The 27,096-nt window shown below is 39.4% G+C and overlaps 1 protein-coding gene across 1 annotated transcript in view; it reads left to right on the top strand.

Moving 5' to 3' along the window:
- Window positions 1-665: 665 nt before the first annotated feature.
- The window catches only part of LOC136881769 (heparan-alpha-glucosaminide N-acetyltransferase), an 84,580-nt gene continuing 58,149 nt past the window's right edge, over window positions 666-27,096 (top strand). Inside the window, exons 1-5 of the mRNA XM_068229500.1 lie at window positions 666-746; window positions 6,874-6,986; window positions 7,069-7,172; window positions 20,218-20,345; window positions 20,421-20,530. Of these exons, the coding sequence (XP_068085601.1) occupies window positions 666-746; window positions 6,874-6,986; window positions 7,069-7,172; window positions 20,218-20,345; window positions 20,421-20,530 (536 nt within the window). The remainder of the gene's footprint in view (window positions 747-6,873; window positions 6,987-7,068; window positions 7,173-20,217; window positions 20,346-20,420; window positions 20,531-27,096) is intronic.

Raw genomic sequence — 27,096 nt, 5'->3', positions numbered from 1 at the left:
GGCAGTTTTACGTTTATTTCCATGTCAAAATGTCACCAGCTGGTCTTTTTGGTAGTGCAGCTATTGGCGACATATCATCCGTCTTTTTCTATTTTTTGGTGGTGAGGGCGCACTTTCACTTACATCCTCAGTTCATCATCATCATCATCATCATCATCATCATCATTTCCCTTTATCCAGCTGTAGCCGGGTAGGGGAAAATATGGTTCCTCTCCACTTTCTTCGGTCTTTCCACCACTCCTCCTCCAACACTGTGCCCCAGTCCAAGTTTCTTTCTATAATGCTGCGTTGGATGGTATCCTTCCATCTCAATCGTGTTCGTCCACGGCCTCTCCTTCCTTGGATTTGCATTTCCATCACATTTTTTGGCATTCATTCGTCGCTCATTCGCTTTATGTGCCCAAACCATCTTAGTCGGCTCTTCTCTATTCCATCATTCATTTTTTCCGCATCCTCAGCTACAAGGGTTAAAAATGTAATTTTTGTTTCTTCATTGTTCACCGTTTAATGGACCATTAAGCTCATGCATTGTAAGATTGGTGTATGAAGTATCATTTTAATAAGCGTTATTTTACTAATAAGTGTTTTTAAACAACTCTGTTTCTTTTAATCCAGATTTTGGAAAAAAATTTCGTTGGTTGGTGTGTAATAGAATTGTACTGACGATGGATGAAGCCTGGTTCCATGTGATGTCTCAAAGCACTAAAGACATCTGCTTGTTCAGGCAGTCGGAGGAGTGTTACATGGTAAGTGCCTTTAGCTGACTTTTCTTCCATGTATGAATTTAAAAAATTATGATTATGGTAAGTGTCTTTAGCTGACTTTTCTTCCATGAATGAATTTAAAAAATTATGATGTTAGAGCAGGAGGTGGGAACAGTGTCAGGAAGGTAGCTGCAGTGACGAGATAAAGGCTAAATTCGGAATTAACCTATGCATTTGGACAAGCATCAGTGGGGCGATCATGTGAGGTGTGTAGGGGAGGACAGGTCGCCGATCGGAACAATGGTCTACAGTTTGCGAATCTCATGTTCACACTGATGACATATAACACACAAAATTCCTTTGAAAAAGGAGGAAAAATTAAAAAAGCCTCCTTAGTAAAAAAGTTCAATAGAGTCTATATTAGAAAAACTTAAAAGGTCATAAATAAAATCTTTTTTACATGTTTCAACCAAACATTTAGGCCTTCTTCAGCCATATATAAAACAATGAATGGAAAAATACCAGTATAGGGATGTACAGTAATGTTATTAAAATTGACAAAAATATATCATTTACCAGGTGTGCACAAGTATTTGCCGGTTTTTGTCGTAAAGAAAACATGTAATTTTCAATGGAAATTAATTTCTTGTTTATTCAAAATATTGGCCATCGGCTTCTACACACTTCACCCATCTTTCAGGTAAGTAATGCATGATATTAAGAAAACCTGTTTGCCTTATGCGGCAAACCATTCGTTGAGCCATTTTCCAACTTCCTCGAAATTGCTGAAGTGCTGCTCTGCGAGTGTATGCCCCATTGATGCGAAGAGGTGAAAGATGGCGCCAGGTCGGGGCAGTATGGCGGATGTAGAAGAATGTCCCATCCAAGCGATTTCAAGATGTCTTTCACTGGTTTTTCTATGTGAGACGGCGCGTTGGCATGTAACAAAATCACTTTGCCTTGTCTTCTGGCCCATTCGTCATCTTTCGATCAATGCGTGATTTAAATTAATCATTTGTTGGCGATAGCGTTGCGCATTAACGGTTTCACCGGGCTTCAAGAGTTCATAATACACAATGCCGCTCTGGTCCCACAAGACACAAAGCATCGTCTTCTTGCCGCAGCGATTTGGCCTTGGTGTTGAAGGACCAGCTTCGCCAGGTGACAACCACGATTTTATCCGCTTCGGGTTTTCAGAATAAATCCATTTTTCATCAGCCATCACAATTTGGTACAGAAATATTTTCTTTCGTGGCGTTGAAGCAGCATTTCGCAAGTGACTTTGTAATTTTTCATTTGCCGTTCATTCAAAAGCGTGTGGGACCCATTTACCGTGTTTGTTGATCTTCCCCATTCATCCAGTCTTTCACACTGAAGTCACCACGTTTAAATTGTCGAAACCATGTCTCACATGCTCTAATCGATGGAGCGTGTTCACCATATGTTTCTACCAGCAAACAATGACTTTTTACAGCCTTTTCTTTTGATTAAATAAGAAAAGCAATGCATGCCGCAAATTTTATTTTTCAGGCACAAACCTCGACATGATCACTGAACGATACAACACAGAGCGGGCTCAACTTGTGTGTGTTGATAGGTTAATGACAGACGAACAAACTGACGTATGTGTTAAATTCATAAGCTGTTCGCTGGTGCCGTCTCTTAATGAAACTTGAAAAGACGTATGCATACACCTGGTAAAAATATCCATCTTGATGAAAATGGATATCAGTCTTTTTCAAAAAAAGCATGTGTCTGGGTTCTTCATGAATTACTTCTTGAATGATGGAGACAGTATTCTTGTTATGTACATCTAATAATACCGTATTTACGCGAATAATCCCCGCACCCTAACTTTAGGAAAGCTGATTTTGATTTTTAAAATGCCAACATTGACGCACATAAAACCCGCATCCCAATTTCGTGCTTCAAATTTTTTTTAAAAATATGCGGGTATTATGCAAGTAAATACGGTTTTAAAAATTGAGGATAGCCACTGATGATTAATAAGCAAAGCAGCACACTTGGTGGAAGAAGTCAACACGGAATGTTGGCCAGAAACTTTGATATGAAAATAGTTATGACGTTCTATTAAAATCTGTAGAGAAACAAATAAGAGTATAAATATATGACATAGTAAAAGAAAATAATTTTGGGAACAATGCACTTGGATAGGGGGAAAAAGAAATAGAGGACTGAGCAGTTTGGCCATGCAGCTGTGAGCTTGCATCCGGGAGATAGTGGGTTCGAGCCCCACTGTCAGCATCCCTAAAGATGTTTTCCTTTGGTTCCCCATTTTCACACCAGGCAAATGCTGGGACTGTACCGGTACCTTAATTAAGGCCATGGCCACTTCCTTCCCATTACTAGCCCTTTCCTATCCCATTGTTGCTGTAAGCCCTATCTGTATCAGTGTGACGTAAAACAAATAGTAAAAAGAAAAAACCCCTGATTTACCATGGTACATCCAACAAGAATGCTGCCATCATCATTTGCGCCATCTGTAGTTAGGAACATATTCTGTTGATGATAAATCTATCTATCTGTGAAAATCCACAACCTGTTTCCAGTCATTCGACCGGATCAGGAATGGAATGAATGAGGCCCCATCTAACAGCAAGGATAGGAACTGTGCCGCTGCTGAAGCCTGTTGCACTCCTCTGGGGCAATGATTAATGACTGACCGATGAAATGAAATGATATTGGAGAGTGTTGGTGGAATGAAAGATGACGGAAAACCGGAGTACCTGTCCCGCCTCCGCTTTGTCCAGCACAAATCTCACATGGAATGACCGGAATCTGAACCACGGAACCCAGCGGTGAGAAGCCGACGCGCTGCCACCTGAGCCACGGAGGCATTTTTATCTATCTATTTAAGTAACCTACTATAACTGAATGCTGAAATCTATCATGAAGTCGAGACAGGAACATGGTCATGCTCTGCTGTCTTCAAATAGATGGTCTCTCTGTTGTGTGTGTCCTCCGCCTACAAGCTCCGCAACCCGCCGCATCACCGATGTTTCCAGAGCCTACGAGAGGACTGCACTGCGCCTGGCATGCTCGTCTGTGACGTCAGCCAGCGCTATATAAGGAGCGACGTTCCTCACCTTACAGAGGACTACCCCAGTGTCCAACGGCCAGCCCACACCGCAAGTCACACCGCATTCCTCTTGAACAGGTGTACAGATTGCTGGTTGTGAGGTCTCACCTCCGGACATTGCCTCATCTCCCCTGATTCCCGTAGCCACGTCGAGCCCCGAGTCAAGCATTCTGCTACACTCTCAAGTTCTCACCAGTGCTTCGACGACTATCTTAGCATTCTGTGAATTAAGATATTGATGCAAGTTCCTTGCAAGTCTAAATCCAATACTAGCATTATATTAACGCGACTCTCCCTACAAGTTATGCTTGTTATCCCACAACAGATAGTTTTCGACTATCCAAGGACATTTCCCAGTGGAATAGACTATCTCCTCAAGATAGGTGTCAATGTGTATATAGGACTCTCTCTTTGTAAATATATATTTGTGCCACAGACTTTCAGTCTATCATTTAATAACAGCATTTACTGCGTGCAATCAATCAAGCTTCAAGAAAAGTTTCATTTTATTTCTTGTAAATACTGTATAAAACTATTGCAGCAATAAACTTTATGTTGTGTTACTGTATACCAAGTTCCTTGTAAACAACACTCTCTCCTCATCAGTCTTCTTCTATATTAATTTCTTCTTAGCCCTCACCAAGCTTGTTTCAGCATTCCTGCTTCATACCAGTGAGGAAGTTTCCTTGACAGATCTTCAGTAGAAACTGTGGGGATAAGAAGAAAGCTGGATGAACATAGAAAAAAAGGGAAGAGACATAAGATAAAAGACTCGGAAAAAACACACAAGGAGAATAGGAACTAAATAGCTCAATATAGGTAGTAGATAGCAGCAAACTATTGACACATTAAGTCATTTGTATAGGTGGGAACATGAATAGAATTACATGGTACATCAAATCAGCTTAATGGTTTAGATCGTGAGGTTGTAAATTTGCATTGGTAGATGGTGGGTTCGAACCCCACTGTCAGCATCTTTGAAGTTGGTTTTCTGTGGATTCACATTTTCACACCGGGCAAATGCTGGGGTTGTGCCTCAAGGTCATGGATGCTTCCTTCCCAATCCTAGAACCTTTCCTACCCTATGGCGCCAAAATATCTAAATGAATCAGTGAAATGTAGAACACTAGCTAAAAGAAGAAACACCTGGTATTGTGTTCATCCTATTCTGTTTTCCTTTTCTTGCCTTTCTACACATGACTATAGAACATTCATTTTATTGATATACTAGCAAGATACCCGCGCTTTGCTACAGTATTATACTGAAATTTATAATTGAATGCTTAACGTTGCTTAGTTATTGCATAGTTATAATTAGTTGTAGTAGTAAGTGCTGTTAATATTGTTATTATTTGAATGTATTATATCATCTGTAATTGGAGAATGAATATCTCTGTTGATGATAAATAAACAAATCAAATCAAATTAACATTTTATATATAATCCACCAAAATTCACGATCTGACTCGTTTTCTGAGAGAATCCGTCAAAACTCGCGATCTGACTCGTTTCCTGAGAGATTATGGCAAGATTCTTCCCATTTTTCCATCTTTATTTCCAGCAATCAATTTCGTACTTCCCAGGCTAGGTCCAGGTATTCCACCCGGTCAGTTGTGTCCCTAAATCTTTGCCATCTTTTCCTATAAGCATTTTCAATATGGATCAAATTCTTGAGGAGATCCGGCGTGGTGTTGTCTTGGGTGCCTTGGCGGTACTGAACCCGCGGCCGGACTGCATTCGTAGTCATTACCCGGCCAGGACCCATTTTGACGACGGTCCAGAATATTATTATTATTATTATTATTATTATTATTATTGATGTTCTGAACCCCACAGCAAGATGCAAGACCGCTACTTGGTGCTAAATTACATCTGCTGCCATTGTCATTGCTGACAACGTGACCAGCACCATCGTTGCGCGTAGGCAAGTGCGCGAGATTTCTGGCCACACGAATGATATACATGCGTGCATTATTGACCTTATTATAGAGGTGAACAACTGCACGGTCAATGTCATTCCTATCGTTTATTTCAAATGTTTAAAATTTTTTATTTATATGCCAGGACAATCTACTGTAATCGAACTTTATGTTCTCCAAAGGAAAAGATGGCTCTTGAAAATGAACCCAGAAGAGATTAAAAATGATCACTTTATGATCAGAATAAGTACATTATGAACAGTAAAATCAGTTGGTCTTAACTCCTTTTTCACCCCATCGCCGTTAAGTTGATCCCCCCGCCCCACCGAAAAAAAAAAGGAAGGCGTGTTTCTTTATGTTTATAGGAGATTCAAAATACCAATATTCACGTCTGTTACCTTCAGTTCTGAGATATAAGTATCCCCATAAAAAAAAAATTCACTTTTTTTCACACTCCCCCTCCCCCTTAAGTGAGTTTTCTGGCAAGAAATACTTGTTTCTTTAATAGTATAGGATTTCCCCAAAACAAAAAAATACGTGTTTCTTTATTTTTAAAGGAGATTCTAAATACCAATTTTTACACCTGTAATATTTTAAAGTTTTGAGATGTAGATAAACTCATTTTAAAAATTAACACCCTATTTTACCCTCCCATTACTTGTATTTTCCAAAAACAAAAATATGTGTTTCTTTATTTTCGAAGGAGATTCCAAATACCAATTTTTAGGTCTGTAATATCTTCAGTTTCTGAGATATAAGTATCCTCATTACAGGCATTCAACCCCCTTTTCACCCTATTTCACCCCTCCTGTTGGGATTTTCCGAAAACAAAAAAAAAAAATATGTGTTTCCTTATTTTTAAAGGAGATTCTAAATACCCATTTTTACATCTGTAAACTTTTAATGTTTTGAAATATAGATGCACTCATTTAAAAATTTCACCCCCTTAGCGACGAAATATCCAAAAATCCTCCCTTAGCGAGCACCTACATTGTACTATAAATGTATCCTCAAAATTTCATTTCTTTATGTCCAGTAGTTTTGGCTCGGCAATGATGAATCAGTCAGTCAGTCAGGACAAGTTATTTTATATATATACAGTAGATTGGAATTTTGGTACAACATTTTTATATTTTTTAAAATATTTCAGTGCGAGTTCCTGGAGTGGGCCCGTATTGAAGCTAAAGGGAATGTGTCCCTGGTCGTGAAGACAGTATATCCTGTAAAAATGTACTTCGAGAGCAATGGACAGCGGTGGTGCCAGTGAGTGCAATAATCTTTGTGAGTACTTACTGCCAGATAATTATCTCCTCGGTTCACTAATTCATTTCCTGTTTTATTCCAGCACTACTTATAGCTTTAAGGAGTATGGCCAGTACAGATTGAATATATCGGACAGCGGCTGTGATAGTATCGAGGTCTTGGAGAGTCCATTTAGTGCCCTCTACCGTAAGTATCAGATAGTAGTTTAATAAGGGTAGCTTGCAGTGTTCTCTTAAACACTTCCAGAAACCTCCAATAGAATTATTGATGTTATCTAGCTGATGTAACCGTGCTTTGCTACAGAATTTTCAGAAAGACTATCTTTGTGGTTTTTCCTAAGTGAATTCAACATAGGTCATTGCAATGATGACTGTAGGAATGTCACGATTAAAAGAAATGTTACCAGATAAAATACTCAATGAGATGAAAAACCGCGCATTTTCTCACTTTTAATGAACAGTGCTCTGCTGTCGATCTTACAGTCCAGAGTTTCAGTGCTGGAATGACCAGGCCACACACAGCCCTGAACACTCCTCTGCCATTATTTTCTTAATGTGCACACTGCTCAATCTAGTCAGTGCCTCATAGTAGAGATTGAATAGCTGGAATGCTATGATGAACCAGTGTGTTACGTACTATTAGTGTCAGAAAATTTAGGAACCAGAGGAAAATGAAAACCTACACTCTGTTGTCCAGTCAGTGACCGGGTCAGGGACGGAATGAATGAAGCCCCCGTCTTGCGGTGAGGATTGGAATTGTGCCGTCTGCCTAGGCCTATTGCACTCCTCTGGGGCAATGATTAATGACTGACAGATGAATGATATTGGAGAGTGTTGCTGGAATGAAAGATGACAGGGAAAACCAGAATACCCGGAGTAAAACCTGTCCCGCCGCCACTTTGTCCAGCACAAATCTAACATGGAGTGACCTGGATTTGAACCACGGAACCCAGTGGTGAGAGGCCGACGTGCTGCCACCTGAGCCACGGAGGCCTTATGAACCACACGAATGGCATGCTAAAGAAGAGAGAGATCTAACGCCCCAGCTATTTCCGCCAATATTCAGGCAGGCTGTTATACTTGCTCTGCAGCAGTAATACTATCTATCGGAGATGAGTGGCAGCAGAAGACACAAAGCACATCACAACTAATGGTTGATGTAATGTTATTGTCGATCAGTTTTATGAGCTTTCTATATTGTAGGTCTTCACATTTAGTTTTTTTTTCTGTGATATTTTCACCACCAATCTTATCATATAATACCAATATAAATGGTTCGTTATTGGACATTATAAATTTTCCAGCTAACTCATTCTTGGTTGCCAGCGTTTCGCCCTCGTGTGCTAGGGTGGGCTCATCAGTTGGTACCTAGCACACCTACCAATACGCTGGCTAGTGCATACCGTGGAGGCCACTGCGTAGGCTAACTGGAGCCACCGGCAGTGCCAATGCACTAAGAGACTTTGTCTCATCACTAAAAATTGATGCCTGCTTGGCCATCAGATGATATAGATGTTGATTCCCATAGGGAATCTGAAATATTTGTCCTGAATGAGTAAATTTATAATACCAATATAAATGGTCCGTTATTGGACATTATAAATTTTCCAGCTAACTCATTCTTGGTTGCCAGCGTTTCGCCCTCGTGTGCTAGGGCGGGCTCATCAGTTGGTACCTAGCACACCTACCAATACGCTGGCTAGTGCATACCGTGGAGGCCACTGGGTAGGCTAACTGGAGCCACCGGCAGTGCCAATGCACTAAGAGACTTTGTCTCATCACTATTGGTAGGTGTGCTAGGTACCAACTGATGAGCCCACCCTAGCACACGAGGGCGAAACGCTGGCAACCAAGAATGAGTTAGCTGGAAAATTTATAATGTCCAATAACGGACCATTTATATTGGTATTATAAATTTACTCATTCAGGACAAATATTTCAGATTCCCTATGGGAATCAACATCTATATCATAATCTTATCATAGTCGGTACAGTAAAACTGAATAAGACATAAATGATCAGAAATTGTATTGGTTATAACTAGAGCCCGGATTTCCATGCACTATCAAATCTCAAAATATGCATGCATTCATGCACTATCATATGGCAAAACATGCACAATAAACTGGAAAATATGCACTATCGAAATTCAGTTCCTTTTGAAACATGAACAAAAACTACCCTAATTTCTCAAAATTGTCTTGATTTAAGGTCATCCATTTATCATTCAGCACATACTTAAGCACAGAAAATTATCTTTTTACGACACGAGAAGTGATAGATGGATAATTCAATGAAGACATTTGGACAAAGAGAGGTCAAATTGTACGTCTTTTGCATTTTCACCACAATACGTCTTTTATAAGCTTGACGAATTCAAAATCAGGATTTGAACGAATTAGTTTGTTCAACTTATCTCTATCTGCGGCAGCTGCTTCTCCATGCGATAATTGCAGACACATTTGAATGTCCTCAATAGGTGGTAACGATTGCTTGTTGCGATAACACAGACGTGTGACGATTGAGAGTTCCGGGTAGGACATTCCAGGATAACAACGGTAGAGGGTTCAATGAAATACCAGAATTTGTAAGCTGCTATCCCAGTAACGCTGCACCACAGAAGTGCGATACAAGGTTTCTTTTGTTCATCTAACAGACGAAAAATGAGCCGTCAATGATAAATGCACAATTTATGGTTCAATTTATAGCAATGTACAACTGCAAAACTGGGACACCTTATTCCTAAGAATTAGATTTCGACGGGGGCCTTCTGACTTATGTCATTGTTTACTCAAGCAACAGATAAGAAAGTGTTTGGTTAATTGCATTATACTGTAGGGCCTGTACCGTATGTAGGCTATTAACTATGGTTGTCACATAGGATGCCAGGAATACATTCTCTCCGTCTCTCAGTAATAGACATACTGTAGCCTACAACGTGAAAAATTGTCCCAAATTCTGCAAACTAACATTCAGAAAATGCACTAGGGTGCAAGTTAACAATATATATGCGTCAAAGTCAGAATAAAAGTCATATTATGCAATATTAAATGTCCAAATATGCGCTATTAAATCCAAAATATTCCAAATATGCATGAATTTTCTCTGAAAAATGCCTAAACACGCAAACATGCACGGAAAAAGAACGGTTATTTGGAATTATTAAGCCGTAAAACAAATATTTGCTAAGTTTGAGAAGTGTAGCTAGCTTATTTAAAAACATGCATTTGCATGGAAATCCGGGCTCTAGTTATAACTTTTGTTATATAGTACTTTTTGATACAACCAATAACATAGGTAATTAAATATTAAATTTTAAGCACCTTCCCCTAAACTACCATTCGACCAGGGTGAATAAAATTATTTATAGTGTAGACTGTAGCACCTTATTTCCAGACTTTACACACTGATTTTCATTAAATTCTCTTCACCCATTTTCTTGCGACTCGGTGCTGATATGGACTTAGGTACAAAAATCCAAATTCATGAATACGGTACCTCTGTTATCATAGTCGGTACGATAAAAATGTCTAAGACATAAATGATCGGAAATTTAGTCTATACTAATATTATAATGAGGAAAAATTTGTTTGTTTGTAACGAATAGACTCAAAAACTACTGAACCGATTTTAAAAATGTTTTCACCTATAGAAAGCTACATTGCGAGTGAGTAACATAGGCTGTATTTTATTTTCAAAACAATTCGAAGTGGGGGGCACGGGGGGATATAAAAATAATAGGCTAATATAGGCAAAATATCGAATTTGTTGTATAAGGACGAGACAAAGCTTAATTTAATCCTCGCCGGGCTGAGTGGCTCAGACGGTCAAGGCGCTGGCCTTCTAACCCCAACTTGGCAGGTTCGATCCTGGCTCAGTCCGGTGGTATTTGAAGGTGCTCAAATACGGCAGCCTCATATCGGTAGATTTACTGGCACGTAAAAGAACTCCTGCGGGACTAAATTCCGGCACCTCGGCGTCTCTGAAGACTGTAAAAGTAGTTAGTGGGACGTAAAGCTAATAACATTATTACTATTATTAATTTAATCCTCTTGACACAAAGAACAAAACTCGGTAAGCCCTATGGGCCTGAAAACCAGGTTTTAAGGCCCTAAAACCAACCGTTACGGAGATATTGGCACCACTCTACCCCTGCTATAGGAATCGGATAAAGTAATGAACTGCCGTAACCATGGCAACGTCTGCTGCAGGATTCTACAGCAGCGAAATTATCTACAATAAATCACAAAAACCTAACATGTTACAGACATGAAAACTGATATTTGGAATCCCCTTTAAAAATAAAAGAACACAAATATTCGTTTTTGGGGGGGGGGGGGGTAAAGAAAGTGAAGAAGGAGTTGAGTTATTTATATGAGGATACATATATCTCAAAAAAGAAGATGTTACAGACTTTAAAATTTGTACTTGGAATCTCCTTTAAAAATGAACACACTCTTTTTGGAAAATCCACTTAAGGGGGTGAAAAGAATAAAAAATGAGTATCTTATTCTTCTATCGCTTTACCCACACCTGTGAGGTTGCGGGTACGAACTGTGTCGCATATGTGGATTAAACCCTGTTTTACAGCTGGATGCCCTTCCTGATGGAAGCCGTATGTGTAGGAATGTAATTTATACTTCTATACTAATATTATAAAGAGGAAAAATTTGTATATTTGTTTGTAACGGATAGACTCAAACACTACTGAACCGATTTTAAAAATTACTTCACCTGTAGAAAGCTACATTGCCAGTGAGTAATATGGGCTGTATTTTATTTTCAAAACAATTTGAGGGGGCCGGGGGCAACAGGAGGAGATATAAAAATATTAAAATAATAGGCTAATATAGGCGAAATCGAATTTGTCATACAAGGACGAGACAAAGCTCATTTTAAGCCCCTTGACACAAAGAACATAACTCTGTAAACCCTTTGGGTTCGAAAACCATGTTTGAAGGCCCTAAAACCAACCGTTATGGAGATATTGTAACCACACTACCCCTGCTCTAGGAATCGGATAAAGAAATGAACGGCCGTAACCATGGCAACGTCAGCTCCAGGATTCTACAGTAGTGAGATTATGCATGTACGTTTGGGCATAACTGCCAACCAAAATTGATCATAGCACTCCTTTGGGTGGGGATGGAAAGGGATAGCCCCGGAGATCTCCGTAGTACAGCGACCAGCGGTTGCCGACGGGCCTCCGTTTTTACGTACTGGCTTAGGTTTCAGCATTTTGCGGAGTCTGTTACCTATAGTTTAAACTATTTTATATCAAATCATGGAGTAGTAGGATCACTGTTGTTATTAGTGCCGATATTTTGGTCCACTTTTACTATCATTGTAACCATGAAACCTATATACTGTACACAATTGTCAAGATGGTGCACCCATGACTTGAAAAAATTTCTCAACATGTATACTCAGATTCATTATATGATGTGCGACATGAGTGACAAGCCCTGAGAATTATAATTCTCGATAATTATAGTAGTTTCTTTTATGCATCGCGTATTTCCTTTATCATTTGTAATAGTTATGAAATGTCGGATCGAACAAATACATTCAATAATATTTATATTTGTGGTACTATCTGGCAAAAGAATACTTACCCTAAACCTGCAACTTTGTGAAAGGAGCAGTGTATCTAGGTAGGAATGAAGGAAAAACATGGTAGCAAAAGATCTTAGAGGTCGATGCTAATTAGGAACTAATATTTAGAGGCTCCCATGAAGAAAAGAAGAAGATACACTATAATTCCAAACATGACAAATAATTTCTATGTACTTAAGTAAATACACCAGTAAATTAATTAATTTCGTGTGGCTATTACTAGCCGAGTGGAGCTCTTCTAAGGCAGACCCTCCGATGAGGGTGGGCGGCATCTGCCATGTGTAGGTGACTGCGTGTTATTGTGGTGGAGGATAGTGTTATGTGTGGTGTGTGAGTTGCAGGGATGTTGGGGACAGCACAAACACCCAGCCCCCGGGCCACTGGAATTAACCAATTAAGGTTAAAATCCCCGACCCGGCCGGGAATCGAACCCGGGACCCTCTGAACCGAAGGCCTGTACGCTGACCATTCAGCCAACGAGTCGGACAATACACCAGTGATATAATATCTAATGAAGTCAGTCACACCGATAGTATGAGTAACTAAAGCCAGTTTCTGATAATCCGTACAAAGAACGAGTACTTCTATTAATACTATATAACTTTAGTTATGTAGTATTTATCAATAATACAACTAAAAACATATATTTGAGAATTAAATTTTAGACCTTCCCCCAAAGTACTATTTCACTCAGCGTGAATGAAATTTTTTATAGCCTAGATTGTAGCGACTTATTTCCTGACTTTACACACCGGTTTTCATTAAAATTTCTTCAGCCGTTTTCTCATGATGCGCGTACATGCATACAGACAGATAAACAGAAATTACAGAAAATTAAAAAGTGTATTTCCTTGTTACTGGTGACACGACTGGCACAGAAATACCACCAAGATCGATAGCTACGGTCGCGTAAGTGTGGCCAGTATTCAGGAGGTAGTGGATTCGAACCCCACTGTCGGCAACCCTGAAAATGGTTTTCCGTGGTTTCCCATTCTCACACCAGGCAAATGCTGGGGCTGTACCTTAATTAAGGCCACAGCCGCTTCCTTCCCACTCTTAGCCCTTTCCTTTCCCATTGTTGCCGTGTTGGTGCGACGTAAAGCAACTTGTAAAAAAAAAACAGAAAAACAAAACAGAAATACCATTCTTTTTAAATTCTGAGCAATGGACAGACAATCTTTATTTTTATATATATATATATAGATTGCTTCTTATAGCAGGGAAAATTCCAGACATATTGTTTTGAGTATACCAACTTTGGAATAAGCTTCAGAGTTTATAGGACTTTAAAGCCACACATGTCTGTTGTTTGTCCCTTTCCTCTACTTCTATTGGCCTTCTGTGTTTGTTTGTTCTACAAGGGTTATGATGTATGTTAAGTAAGGCTCTAGACACTTACTTCCTAGTCCTATAGTGGTCAGTGGCCACAATAACTCACTCTGGTATCCCTAATTGTCCAGGCATTAAGTTTTAGTTTACTTGATATTGCACTGATACATATAGGTCTTGTGGTGATCGTGGGGTAGGAAAGGGTTAGGTGCATGAATGAGGCGACCATGGCCTTAATTAAGTGCAGCCCCAGCATTTGACTGTTGGGATAATGGGACATCACAGAAAACCATCTTCAGGGCTGCTGACAGTGGTTTCGGACACTACCTCCTGAATGCAAGCTGATAGCTACATGACTCATACCGCGCACCCACTTGCTCGTCAGCCATCAAGTCTTTATGGCGTAATACCGTGGTTAGCTGGAACTTTAAATCTGGAACTTATCTTAATGATGTCTGCTCTGTCATTGGCATGGGTCCAAAATGGCTGCAGTCTGTAGACCTACATTCGCCATGTTATGCCCCTCTCCTTGGTTATATCAATGACATGCTGTGTGTTATTTTTATTTTAATGCTTCCTTCAGTATTACCATTGTTGTTGTTTTTGTTCTTGTTTAGTGGCTCTTGGGGGCATTAATGAAACAACTAGAAAAGAAAAACATTTGGACATTAAATGCAAATTTGAATTGTTAAAACCATAACATAAAATCAAAATTAAACAAGGTAAAATAAACAGAAACTAATGGCAAGATGTGGACAGCAGAAGGAACCCTATGAGGTTGTGGATCGAAGAACTTTTATGGCCAAAACTTCGACCAAAGGATAATGTAGTTAATACCTACTTATAATAAACACTTATTTATTATAAAAACATCAAAAAGGAAATAAAGAATGCTATGGGTAACATAAACACAAAATAGAAAAACAAATCCTGATGTAATTAAATTGCAGTCTTACAATCTTGCCAATACTAATCTTCATGTAAAATACTTCGGATGTGAAGCGAGCACCTTCACCAAAGAAATAAAAGTACAGGTCATAGGAAAACATGTTAAAATGAAGCAGAGTTACTGAGGTCAAGCTTAATGAAAAAATTATTATAGGTTACAAAACTGTTACAAAAGGGTTGCCTCGTGACAACGTGAAGATGGATGTAAGACCTCTTTACACCATTGTAAATTACAATTGATTTCTGATAGAAAAATCGATGCATAAACTCCTGTGACGAATTAAAACATGAAATAAAATAAAATTAAGTTACATTCGGAAATTTGTAGCTCGCATTGGATGGTGCAACCGGAAACGGCACAGCAAAATTAATGACCAATGACCGCACAGGAGTTACCTTTCAGTTTATTTAAACCAACCAATCTAAATGTTTAATTGGACACTTGTTAGGAAACCTCTCGAAGCTTGTATCTCTTACAAGTCTCGGAAAAATCGGCACGTGCAGTACAGGGTGTCCCACAAATGTAGACGATAAAATTTAATATAATTTTCAATGATCCTAAATTTACTTGAACTAGGTCAAATATATATACTCTCATAGCACACGTCACAATTGTTATTCTTCTTCTTGTTTTGTATAGGCCAACTAAGTATCAAGATATTCAACTATTGCGCTTGGGGTGGGTTTTGATAATTGCCCGGTAATTGTGCATCCTCTGGCTGTGTTGTTCCTCCCTCTCCTTTGTCCAAATGGCACCTGTCTTCCTTCTTGATTTTTTTTCGGAGATGGTGGGTTCGAATCCCACTGTCGGCAGCCCTGAAGATGGTTTTCCGTGGTTTCCCATTTTCACACCAAGCAAATGCTGGGGCTGTACCTTAATTAATGCCACAGCCGCTTCCTCCCCAGTCCTGGCCCTTCCCTATCCCATCATCGCCATAAGACCTATCTGTGTCGGTGTGATGTAAAACAAATAGGAAAAAAAAAGTCTGCTGGATAAGGTTATGGGTCTTCTGGTCCAGTCATAATTCCTGCAGGATTATCATGGGAGTAGGTCTATCAACTGAGTCATACGCCTTCATAAAGTCGACAAAGACAATGATATATTTTTTACCGGCCATTTTTACCTGATGGAGCACCGACTTCAGGTTGAGTATCTGTTCAGTACAAGAGCGCACTTTTCTGAATCCCCCTTGGTATTCTCCTAGTTGTGGATCTACTTGTGGTTCTGCTCTGTTTTTTATTATTATTATTATTATTATGATTATTATTATTATTTTAAAGGGGTTGGTTAATTTTCCTTTAATTTTTTATTATGTAATTTACGTTTACATGGACAAATTTCGTGCCACTATGTTCATAGTTTTTTAATTATTGTTAAGTGATAGACTAACAAGCTTGCGAATGGTTTCTGTAATACTATATTAATATTATTTATTATCATTTTTTTAACATTTGTATTTTTTTTTTTTTTGATTTGAATAGATTCTATATTTTTAACATGCAAACCGAAAAGTGGAACTTGATCATATATTTTTGTTGACGATTATTCAAGTGTTATGCCAACAGATAAATAATACTAAAGAACTCTCTAGAATTAATACATTTTACTCATTGGTGATTTAATTATGTAAACATAGTTTTTATGTTTTATATTTTTTTTAATACAATTATTTTTATAACTTCAATACACACCATTATTTTGTATATTCAGTATAAATTATATTTTTTGTAGTTGAACGAGGTCACACAACCGAAATATGTGCTACATTTATAAGACTCATCCTCAATTAGAGTTAAATTGTCCGACTCATTGGCTGAACGGTCAGCGTACTGGCCTTCGGTTCAGAGGGTCCCGGGTTCGATTCCCGGCCGGGTCGGGGATTTTAACCTTAATTGGTTAATTCCAATGGCACGGGGACTGGGTGTATGTGTCGTCTTCATCATCATTTCATCCTCATCACGACGCGCAGGTCACCTACGGGTGTCAAATAGAAAGACCTGCACCTGGCGAGCCGAACCCGTCCTGGGATATCCCGGCACTAAAAGCCATACGACATTTCATTTCAGAGTTAAATTGTTAAAGTATTGAAATGATGGGAAGGCAACTATATTCCATTAAAGGAATACCAATTTTTGTTTATCACTGACACAGCATGGTGTGTTCATTAAGGTTTGATGTATCTGTTATGGCAGAGAAATATAATTTTCCATTTCTGAAATTGTTTTTGGAATAGTTTCCATTGATTAATAAATCAGGGGAAGTTGCATATTTTGTACTGCTTCCCAATGTGATTTTTTGGCATTGTATGGCAGGAAAATGTTTTTTACAATTTCCCAATTTTTTGTTTTCCAAAGTTGGCAGGTATTTAGAAAGTTAGGACTATGATGATATTCTTCTTCTTCTTATTATTATTCAGAGTTACTATATCAGGTTCCCCTGCAGCGAAAGCTGTTCATTTTCTTGCCAGATGGAAAAGTCTTTTAACATTGTACGAGGGGGGATGAAATATAAGCGGGATTTTATTTTTTATTTAAATTCATTTATTGAAAAACATAAGGCAATTTACAATTTATTTTTCTACATAGTTTCTTGCTTTGGAAACACATTTGTCCCAGCGTACGGGCAGCTTTTTGATGCCCTCATCGTAAAAAGAACAGGGTCGTGTCACCAGCCAGTTGCGCACGAAGCCTTCAACACTCTCGTCATCTTCAAATTGTTGCCCTCCTAGAGCTTCTTTAAGCGGTCCGAACAAATGGAAATCACAGGGCTGTAAGGAGGATGTTCAAGTGTAGTCCAGTGCATTTCCTGTAGCTTGGAGACAGAGCTGCAGTATGGGGCCGCACATTGTCGTGGAGGAGGATGACCTGTTGAATCTGTTGGTCTCGTCTTTTGCGGCGATATGCAACCATCGCCTTGTTCAACAGCCCGCAGTAGTAAACAGCATTGATTGTGTGTCGCTCATACAAAAAATCAATCAAAAAATGCCTCGAGGCTCGAAAAAGAAACGGTTACAGCTGACAGTCGAGTCTTGGGTTTCACTGGTGCTGCCTCCCACTTCATCCGCCACTCATTACTGACTTGTTTGGATTCGGGAGTGTAGTGGTGGACCCATGTTTCATCACAGGTGGCAATCCGACTCAAAAATGCATCACCATATTCCGCAAACCGTGCTGTAAGCCTCTGACAGACCTCCAAACGTCTCAACTTCAGTTTTTTGGTCAAAAGGCGAGGGACCCATCTAGAAACACCTTACGGAACTGTAGGTCATTTGTGGTGATTGCTTGACAGCTCCCATAACTGATTCCGACGTATTCTGCAATTTCTGATACTGTCGACCGTCGTCAATAATGTCTTTAACCGCACAAATGTTTTAGTCTGTAATGCTGGTCCGAGGATGGTGATCGTGTTTCTGATTTTCCACATGTTCTCGTCCTTCCTTGAACTTTTTATGCCAGGCAAACACACGCGTCCTTGACAATGTTTGATCACCGAACTGTGCAGTCAATCTCTGGTAAATTTTCGCTGCTGTTATTCCTTCACGAGCAAGAAATTTTATAATTATGCATTGCACACTGGAGGGGTGCAGCTGTTGCTCCGACATTGTGAGCGTTACTGACAAAACGGCGGGAAATAGCACACTCTCCCCACTCCTAATGGTCCCACCTAAGCATAGCAGAAGTGTAGGGCCAGTCCTACCAACTGTTGATGTTCAGGAACTAAAATCCTGTTTATATTTGATCGACCTTTGTAAATTACTGTCCATCCTTCAATGTTTGTCTCCCCCTGACACTTCTGCAGCCCTTTATTTAGCATTATAAAAGCTGGTGTTAGATTTAGTAAAGGTAATTTCTGATGATGAGGCCAAGGTGAGAAATTTTGTGGCGTTTCATTGATCGAATGAGTTTACGACTAACATTTGCTATTCTGTATACTTCTTTGTTTATTAGTTAAGCAAACCACAAAATCCTGAACATGCTCTGGTGGCTCTCAATTTTAACACATGGGTGACAGGCCCCGAGAAATCTCGTAGTACGCTCGCCAGCGGTAGGTGACGGGCCCCGAGAAATCTCGGTTTTATTCACGACATTGTTTTCGATCTTCCTGTGACACATCTTGACCATATCTTGAACTATTTTGGACGTGCACATTGAGTAGAATAAATCGTAGATGTATATCTGCCACTTTTCTTTTAATCACGGCCTCTTTTATTCTTTGATTTAGTTTCGAAACATCGACTTTCTTTCTGTCGGTTCAGTCAATGACAAGATGGAGCGCCCGCGGAATACGGTGTTAGCTGACGACGATATTTTAGAAGAATTATATGCCGATGATCGTTCAAATGGAAATAGTCTAATGAATTAGTGGAACCTGAATGTGAGAGTGATAGTGGAAGTGATATTCAAGCCTCTACAGGCCGTAATTTACCTAGTGAACTTATTTATTCAAGTGATTCTGATGACGACAATGATGTAAACATTAATGATATGTTAGGAATTGAGGCTGAAGATGGTTTTGTAAAGGCAGATCCACTACTACTAGGGGCATTGGAGAGTACCCATACCAACTTTAAAGATAAAATATTGACTGGTTTAATATTTATGTACATTTTTATAATCAAGTGCACGCTAGTATGCTTAGTAGAAAAATGTCCGGTCCACAGGGTATGTGACAAGCTCAAGCATTCGGTCAGCAATGTGTTAAAGGCTTAGAAGTGTTTCAGTGTTTCCACACCATGTGGTAGGAATATAGGAGTATGCTTTGATCAGGCTGTGTAGATGTTAGCTTGAATTTGAGAGATGGTAGTTTCGAACCTCACTGTCGGCCATTCTGAAGGCAGATTTCTGTTGTTTTCCATTTTCACACCAGACAAATGCTGGTGTTGGACCTTAATTAAGGCAACTGTTGCTGGTTGCTTCCTATACCTGGTGTTAGCTCTGTCCTATCCCATCATCACTGGAAGATCTGTCTGAGCTGGTGAACACAAAGCAAAATGAAAAATTGAGTAGGAACATATAATAGGAGAAACACAATAACAAGACAACATGGGAAGAGGGAGAACACATGGAAGAAGAGACAAGGACAAGGAAAATCTGCACGTCTTTGTACACTGCTCTCTTCACTTGGATAGGCTCTCCCCTCGTCAATTCCTATTCTTCTACATCCAATTCTCCCCCCTCCCCACTTCCGAACAAGCTCATTTCCGTCTTCCCAGCTGAGTTAGAAGGGTGGTCTTCAACACTCACTGATGGGCCATCTAACAGATCTTTGGTCTTGATATGGGAATTATAGCCGGACAAACTTACATTACTTACTAGAATTAAATTGTATTTTGTTTCAGCTATCCTGGGTGCATTTTTCGTACTTTTTCTATTTGTCCTCTTGTGGAACTTGGTGAAGTTCGCCGTCAACTACAAGGGAATGGCCAACACACAAGAAAGAGTTGCACCTTCTTTGGACTTGCAGAGTGTGAGTATGACTCTGTCTTCTTTGCACTGTTTTTAGCCTTGTCCAGTTCTAATGTACAATCATCCTCTTGTTTAGGATTTAGGCAGCCCTAGCTTAGCAGATGACTCCAAGGTCATGAAGTCTGAAAGGATGCCTGCTGTTCAACACCAGAAAACCAGGATAGTGTCTCTGGATACATTCCGAGGGTGAGCTACTTCTCGCCTTATTTCTCCTCTCTCTGCATGATAGATTAATGCAAAGTTCCTTGTTAAAAATTGGGTATCAATGTGGAGTAATGAAAATCAGGATCCTCCTTTCACTTATTGAGAGTTGCTTTATCAGTCACTGAACCTAGATTAATTTTGTGCAAAGTTGAAACTAGAAGGTTGCGCAAATCAATTATTACATACTGTATTTACTTGTGTATTAACAGTATTTAAAATTTTTGAAGAGTAATCTTTTAAATAATCTCCTTCGTATTGATATTGTATGTCATTAAACATGGAACCAAGCAGTTACAAATTTTATGAGAATCTAAGCTTGTAATATTTTCCTGCACCGTACTGTGTCCTACAGCAAGTTTTCCAGAATTATTTCCATAGCAACATTTCTTATCTGTTGTCATCACTTTCCATGTTGTATTCACTGGAGGCAATTTAGGAGACTGATCTTGGAAGCTCATATTTCCATCTTTGAAATGTTTTGATAATCTCCTGCACTTGTGCACACATATCTCTATGCATACTGAAGTGTGTACTGAATCTGAACAGCAGGAATTTCCTGTTTAACAAGGAATTTTATGACAGTACTTTGCCGAAACAAAATATCACGCGATCAAGTCTAATGACTTCATAATACCTCTTCGTTTTCTTCTTCCATTACACCTTTTCCTGCTCACAACCAGTGCATCGCATCTTGGACCCTGCATTGGAATGTTTAGAGTTTTTCATAATTCTAGCTCTCCATCTTGGTTCGCCCTGTAATCTCATAGGCCCCAGGGGCTCTGAACTTTGGAGCGTGGGTTGGCGACCACGGGTCCCTCAGCTGAGTCCTGGCATTGCTTCCAGTTACCTGTGCCAGGCTCCTCACTTTCATCTATCCTATCCGATCTCCCTTGGTCAACTCTTGTTCTTTTGTGACCCCGACGCTATTAGGTTTGCGAGGGCTAGGTAGTCTTTCATTTACATGCCTTTCGTGGCCCTTGCCTTCCTTTGGCCGATACCTTCATTTTTCAAAGTGTCGGACCCCTTCCATTTTTCCCTCTGATTAGTGTTATAGAGGATGGTTGCCTAGTTTTACTTCCTCTTAAAACAATAATCACCACCACCACCACCACCTCTAATTTCATAGTCTCAACTCGGTGAGCACATACTCCTCCGGTCTTCTTTCAGTATGATCAGACCTTCGGAGTCAGCTTTCTTTTAAATTTTTGAGATAGGCGTTGCACTGGGAGATTGATAGATAATGTAATTTTGGATTTTGTCCAGCATGGTCACTTCACAAGCCTTACAATATTACAGCATATTGTGTAGTCTGTACAATATCATGATGCTTTTGGTACCACAACGAATAGAATAACAAGTTTGACAAGGGTTATGAACTTCATGTTGTTGGTCCGTATTGAACTGAGATAACATATAAATTATGCACAGGAGAGTTTTCCACCTTTTCAATACTAAGTTATACTTACAATGTTATTTACATTACATGGTAATAGTTTCAACCCCACTCGGGGGTCATCATCAGCCGTATTAAACATACACAATATTTGGCAAAATCCTAAAACATGTTTCTAAGCAGTAAGAATATATAATTTACAATATGAAGTGCGGTTGAATTAGGCCAGAGCTATGGCGCTCAAAAGGTTGCGAATGAAAATGAAATATTACATGTGATGTAGGTGAGAAATAAATAATGTAAGTATACTAAACATGTTAAAAAGTCTGGAATAAAAGTACAAATGAGGTGCTCTGTGTTGTAGGTTAAAAATTTTTAGTATGATTATAGACTCGTGAAATTCAGTAGGTCCTGGAAATATATAACAGTTTTGGACCGAGTGCTATGATTCTAAGAATGAACACAATGTAAACTGACACATATATAAAAATATACAAGTATGTACAATGTCTGAGTAACAAAATGCGTAGTAGATACTCTCTAGAAGAAGAGTCAACTATACACTATATCAGCTTAAGTGGAGAGTTTTGGCACTTGGTGTATTAAGTAACCAAGCCGTGTTGGTATGGCTGCATGGTTGATTGTTGGAGTTGTGCAGAATGTGAAGTTTTTGAATTCTCATTGACAAGAAAGTAGATACTGCGCATGGTGATATTAATTGGTGGAATTCTCAGTTCATAGCGGAAACCAAATTGGACCTATTAAAATGAAGAAAAACCAGCAAAAAGCAAAGTACACGGATTTAGGAAAAGATACCGCAAAGTGAATGGACACTTACCTCGCGTTGGTGGAAGGAGAAATATGGGCGGGGAGGAGGGCAGGTGCATGCGGGTTGGGTAGATTGGAGGTGGCTTGGGAGGGGATGAGGTGGGGTTGGAAGGGGGAGGAGGGGGGATTTAAGTTGGAGCTGAAGGTTGTGGGAGAAAGGGTAATTGTTTTGGAAAAGTATCTTTAATTAAACTTAGGACCGAGTTGTGGTTGGCTGAGTTATTGTATCTGAGAAAGGTGATAAATAAATCGAAAAGTATGTTGGGTTTCTCTGAGATTTCATTAAGATAATTGGCGTTAAAATATTGGTCTAGGTGTATGTAGTAATTTTTCATTATGTTGAGTAAAGGACCCTTATTTGCTAATTCAAGGATGTCCATGTCCTGTTCGATACTGGTAAAATTGTGGTTATAATCTTGCATGTGTTGACCGATAGATGAAAACTTATTGTATTTTATTGCGTAAGTGTGCTCATGGTATCTTATATTGAAGTTTATTCCGGTCTGCACAATGTAGGATTTTTCACAGGTATTGCATTTAATCCTGTAAACTCTTGAATTTAAAAAAGGTGGAAAATGTTAGAGATTCAGTTATTTCTTTTTTGAGGCTAGTTTTAGGGCGATGTTTGTGTTCATTGATTATCCTTTCTATGAAAATGATTGCTGAAGCCGTTGAATTTTGCAATTCCGCGGATTGTGTTTAGTTCATTCTTTAGATCTTTCTTTGACATAGGTATGCTGAAAGCATGATGAACTAGGTTACTGTGTGTAGCTCGTTTGTGGGACTGGAGGTGCATTGAATCTTGGTGAATGGTGGAGGCTGTTTGAGTAGGATTTCTGAATATTTTATAACTGAAAGAATCTGAGTTTCTAGTGGTAGTTAAATCTAGTGTGAATTTGATATGAGGATCAATATTGTTGAGTCTTAGGAGGGTGGTTAAAGCGTTAATTGATTTTCTATCCATAATAACAAAAACGTCGTGAATGTTTTCAAATTCATTGTCAGTTTTGGTGTATTTGAGGAAATCTAGGTATGTTTCTGCTAATATGCCTGAGGCTGGTGATCCCATTGCCAAACCATCATGACCTATGTCACACGTAATATTTCATTTTCATTCGCAACCTTTTGAGCACCATAGCCCTGGCCTAATTCAACCACACTTCGTATTGTAAATTATATATTCATGAGATTCTTACAGCTTAGAAACATGTTTTAGGATTTCGCCAAATATTGTGTATGTTTAATACGGCTGATGATGACCCCGAGTGGGGTTGAAACTAGTACCATGTAATGTAAATAACATTGTAAATACAACTTAGTATTGAATAGGTGGAAAACTCTCCTGTGCATAATTTATAAGTTTGACAACTCCATCTCGATCACATGTTAAATTCCAAGGCTTGGATGTTTTCTGCCATCTACCATTGCTACCATCAAAACTTGGTGCATTAATCATGGTACTTAACATGACAGTTGGCTTGTAATTATTGGTCAGTTTATATTGTGTGCATGCCATTTCATCACGTTTTCTTAATCCAAGGTGTTTTTAAGCATACTGTCATCTGTACAGAGACTTGTGGTGTGGAATGCACAGTTAAAATAAGCATGCAAAACTGTCTTCACACTACTGTGTTCACACCTTGGTGTATGAGAAGCTTTATGGAGGCCAGTTACCAGTGGACTAGGTTGCGGTCATAAACACGTGTTGGACATTATTCCACAACTTATTTTCCAATGCATCAGGTGCCTCTTTCTCTTCCTAGTCAAGGAACTGACAAAATAATTGCAAGCCTGTAAATCCTCTAAAGCGACCCAAAAGTTGTCAGAGGTTTCTGGTCAGTGACTTACTGAAGAATGTTGTTCAGTTGTATTTATGGGGCAGTTATATATTATGGATTTTAAGAAATATTTGTTTATGACACTGGTGATTTATTTCAGTAATGCACCAGAGCAGGGGAGGCTTGCTGCAATAGCGAGTCTGATATAGGCCTAGTATCTAGTAAGACTTATTGTACTCAAGAGCGGTGAATTTAACCTTTTGACATGCAATAATGACTGCCCCATCCGAGTACGTATTTGACTGGTAAAAACCTCTGGGGAGTAAGAATTAAAAAAAAAAATTACCATAAACTTATTTATTACAACTTTGAGAGATGTGAAAACACATTTTGAAGCAAGAAAACACTGTTATTCCAAAACTTTTTTAAATGTGTGATACTGTTCAATGCAGAGAGAGAATGTCAGAGAGAATCTGGAAAAGGGAATGGATGAAGACCATTCAACGCAACGATGTATGCAGAGAGTGACCTCGCAAGTAGAACACTCGTAGCTTGTTTCTTTCCTCTTCTGTCCTGATCGGGTAGTGTGTTCGCACACATAGCATCGCCTGAGAAGTTTACGCTTCTTTGATTCACTTTGTGAGAGTGGCCTCGTAAAATGGTGACCTTCAAGGCGTAACGAATCTTGTGTCCCACCTCCAATCAGGTATGCAACATGCCTTCCGTTGTTTTTAATAGTAAAGTGTTTCTTAAGTAGTTGTCAAAAATATATTCACAGTTATATTTACAAATACCAAAAATATTAACAGCTACGATGAGCACAAACAACTATCCACATCAGTGCCAATCGTAACACTAGGCTGTAACCTACAGGTTAATGGCACGCCAAACTCTTACACTGTAGTGATTTATGCATCCCGTCAGAGACCACCACATTACAAAACTAGGATCTGTACAGCGACACTATTTGAATAACTGAAAAAGTTGCACAAAAGCCGCCAGATATCATAATACATCAATATGCACTTAAGTTCTGAGAACTAGCCGAAAACAAGCAATGCCATGCTCCCTCATGTGGGACCAAACGGCAAATGCCGTGTTTACTCTATTGACTGTCCTTTGGTGCACTCGTCAACAGGTTAAGTATGTTGTATTATTACAGGAATGAGATGGATGTTCGAAATGTTTTTGCAAAATGATTTAATTTATGTCAGACATATCTCCTTGCTGTAAAATATCTAGTCAATATTTGAACACTTGTCTAATAAACCACCTCACTTATAGTCTTTCTGTTTGATGCCCACAGGTGACCTGCGCGCCTGTTGAATAACACCAAAGGGACTGTTCAATGCTTTAGATCCCCATCCAATGGATGAATCACCATCAACAGTGTCATATACCCTATGAACACTGTGGAGAGGTTTGGAATTTAATCCAGGTGTTTGGCACGCAATCTAGTGAATAGAAATTGTGTACCACCATCTCTCCTGCCCTGCTGGCCAACATTCTGATGGTGAAATCTTTTCGATCAACAGGACTCGGAGCTCCATTCATGGTATGTGACCATAGACATCAACGTCTTAACGATCATGGCCCCAGGAGGGCTCTTACACCAGGAGCTCCATGGTCATGATTCGAAGCACAGGTGGCGTTCTGTCAATGGACCCTACAGCACGTGGACAGTGACTATCTTATTTATGGACGAAGCGCGGTTCCACAACAATGGAATGGTTAATCAACATAATATGCATTACTGGAATGTGGAAAATCCCCAATGGGTATGACAGGCAGCTTTTCAGGTACAGTGGAGCATGAGCGTATGGTGTGGCTTCGTGTATGATCACCTCATACCCATTTCTTTGGGGGACCTCTGATGGAAGAATGGTATCTACTGTTTCTCTAATATGACCTACCACCGTTCTTGGAACATGTGCCACTCCTTGACTGCTGCAGGATGTGGTTTGAGCATCTCGGAGCTCCATCGCATGCAGTGGTGGTTGTCTCAAAACCATCTCCATTCAACGTATCCTGATATGGATAGGTAGGGAAAGACTTGTCCCTTGGCCCATTAGATCACCCTATCTTATGCCCCTGTTTCTTTTTTTCTGTGGGACCATATAAAACAACTGGTATATGCAGAGGAGCCAAGCAGTCCTGGTCTTCTTAGACAGCTCATGACCAAGACATGCCAGTCTGTTATGCCAGGGATGTTGCAGCATGCTAGAAGGTCCTTACAACATTGCATGCAGCTCTGTATTGACCACGGAGGTCTTCAATTTGAGCAAGTGCTGCTTTAAAAGATGTAAGTAACTGAAATCCTGTCACCTGTTTCCTAGCCTCTTCCAACCCAGCTCAATACTATATGCCACCATACCAATGGCCCTTTTCATGGCCAAATCAATAAATCAGTCTGTGAAAACTATTTAGTATGCAACCTCACCACATCCCAGTCAACGGGCTGTATAAAAAAACAAAAAACTTATGTGGGATTTGAATCTTGTCCACTATCGCAACTCCCACCGCACCCCTGCCAAGTGAGCTATTGCAAG

Source organism: Anabrus simplex, chromosome 10 (assembly GCF_040414725.1).
Source record: "Anabrus simplex isolate iqAnaSimp1 chromosome 10, ASM4041472v1, whole genome shotgun sequence".
In the NCBI taxonomy this organism is placed as follows: Eukaryota; Metazoa; Arthropoda; class Insecta; order Orthoptera; family Tettigoniidae; genus Anabrus; species Anabrus simplex.
Note: the sequence above shows the minus strand (reverse complement) of the source record. Positions and strands in the feature narration are given on the sequence as shown.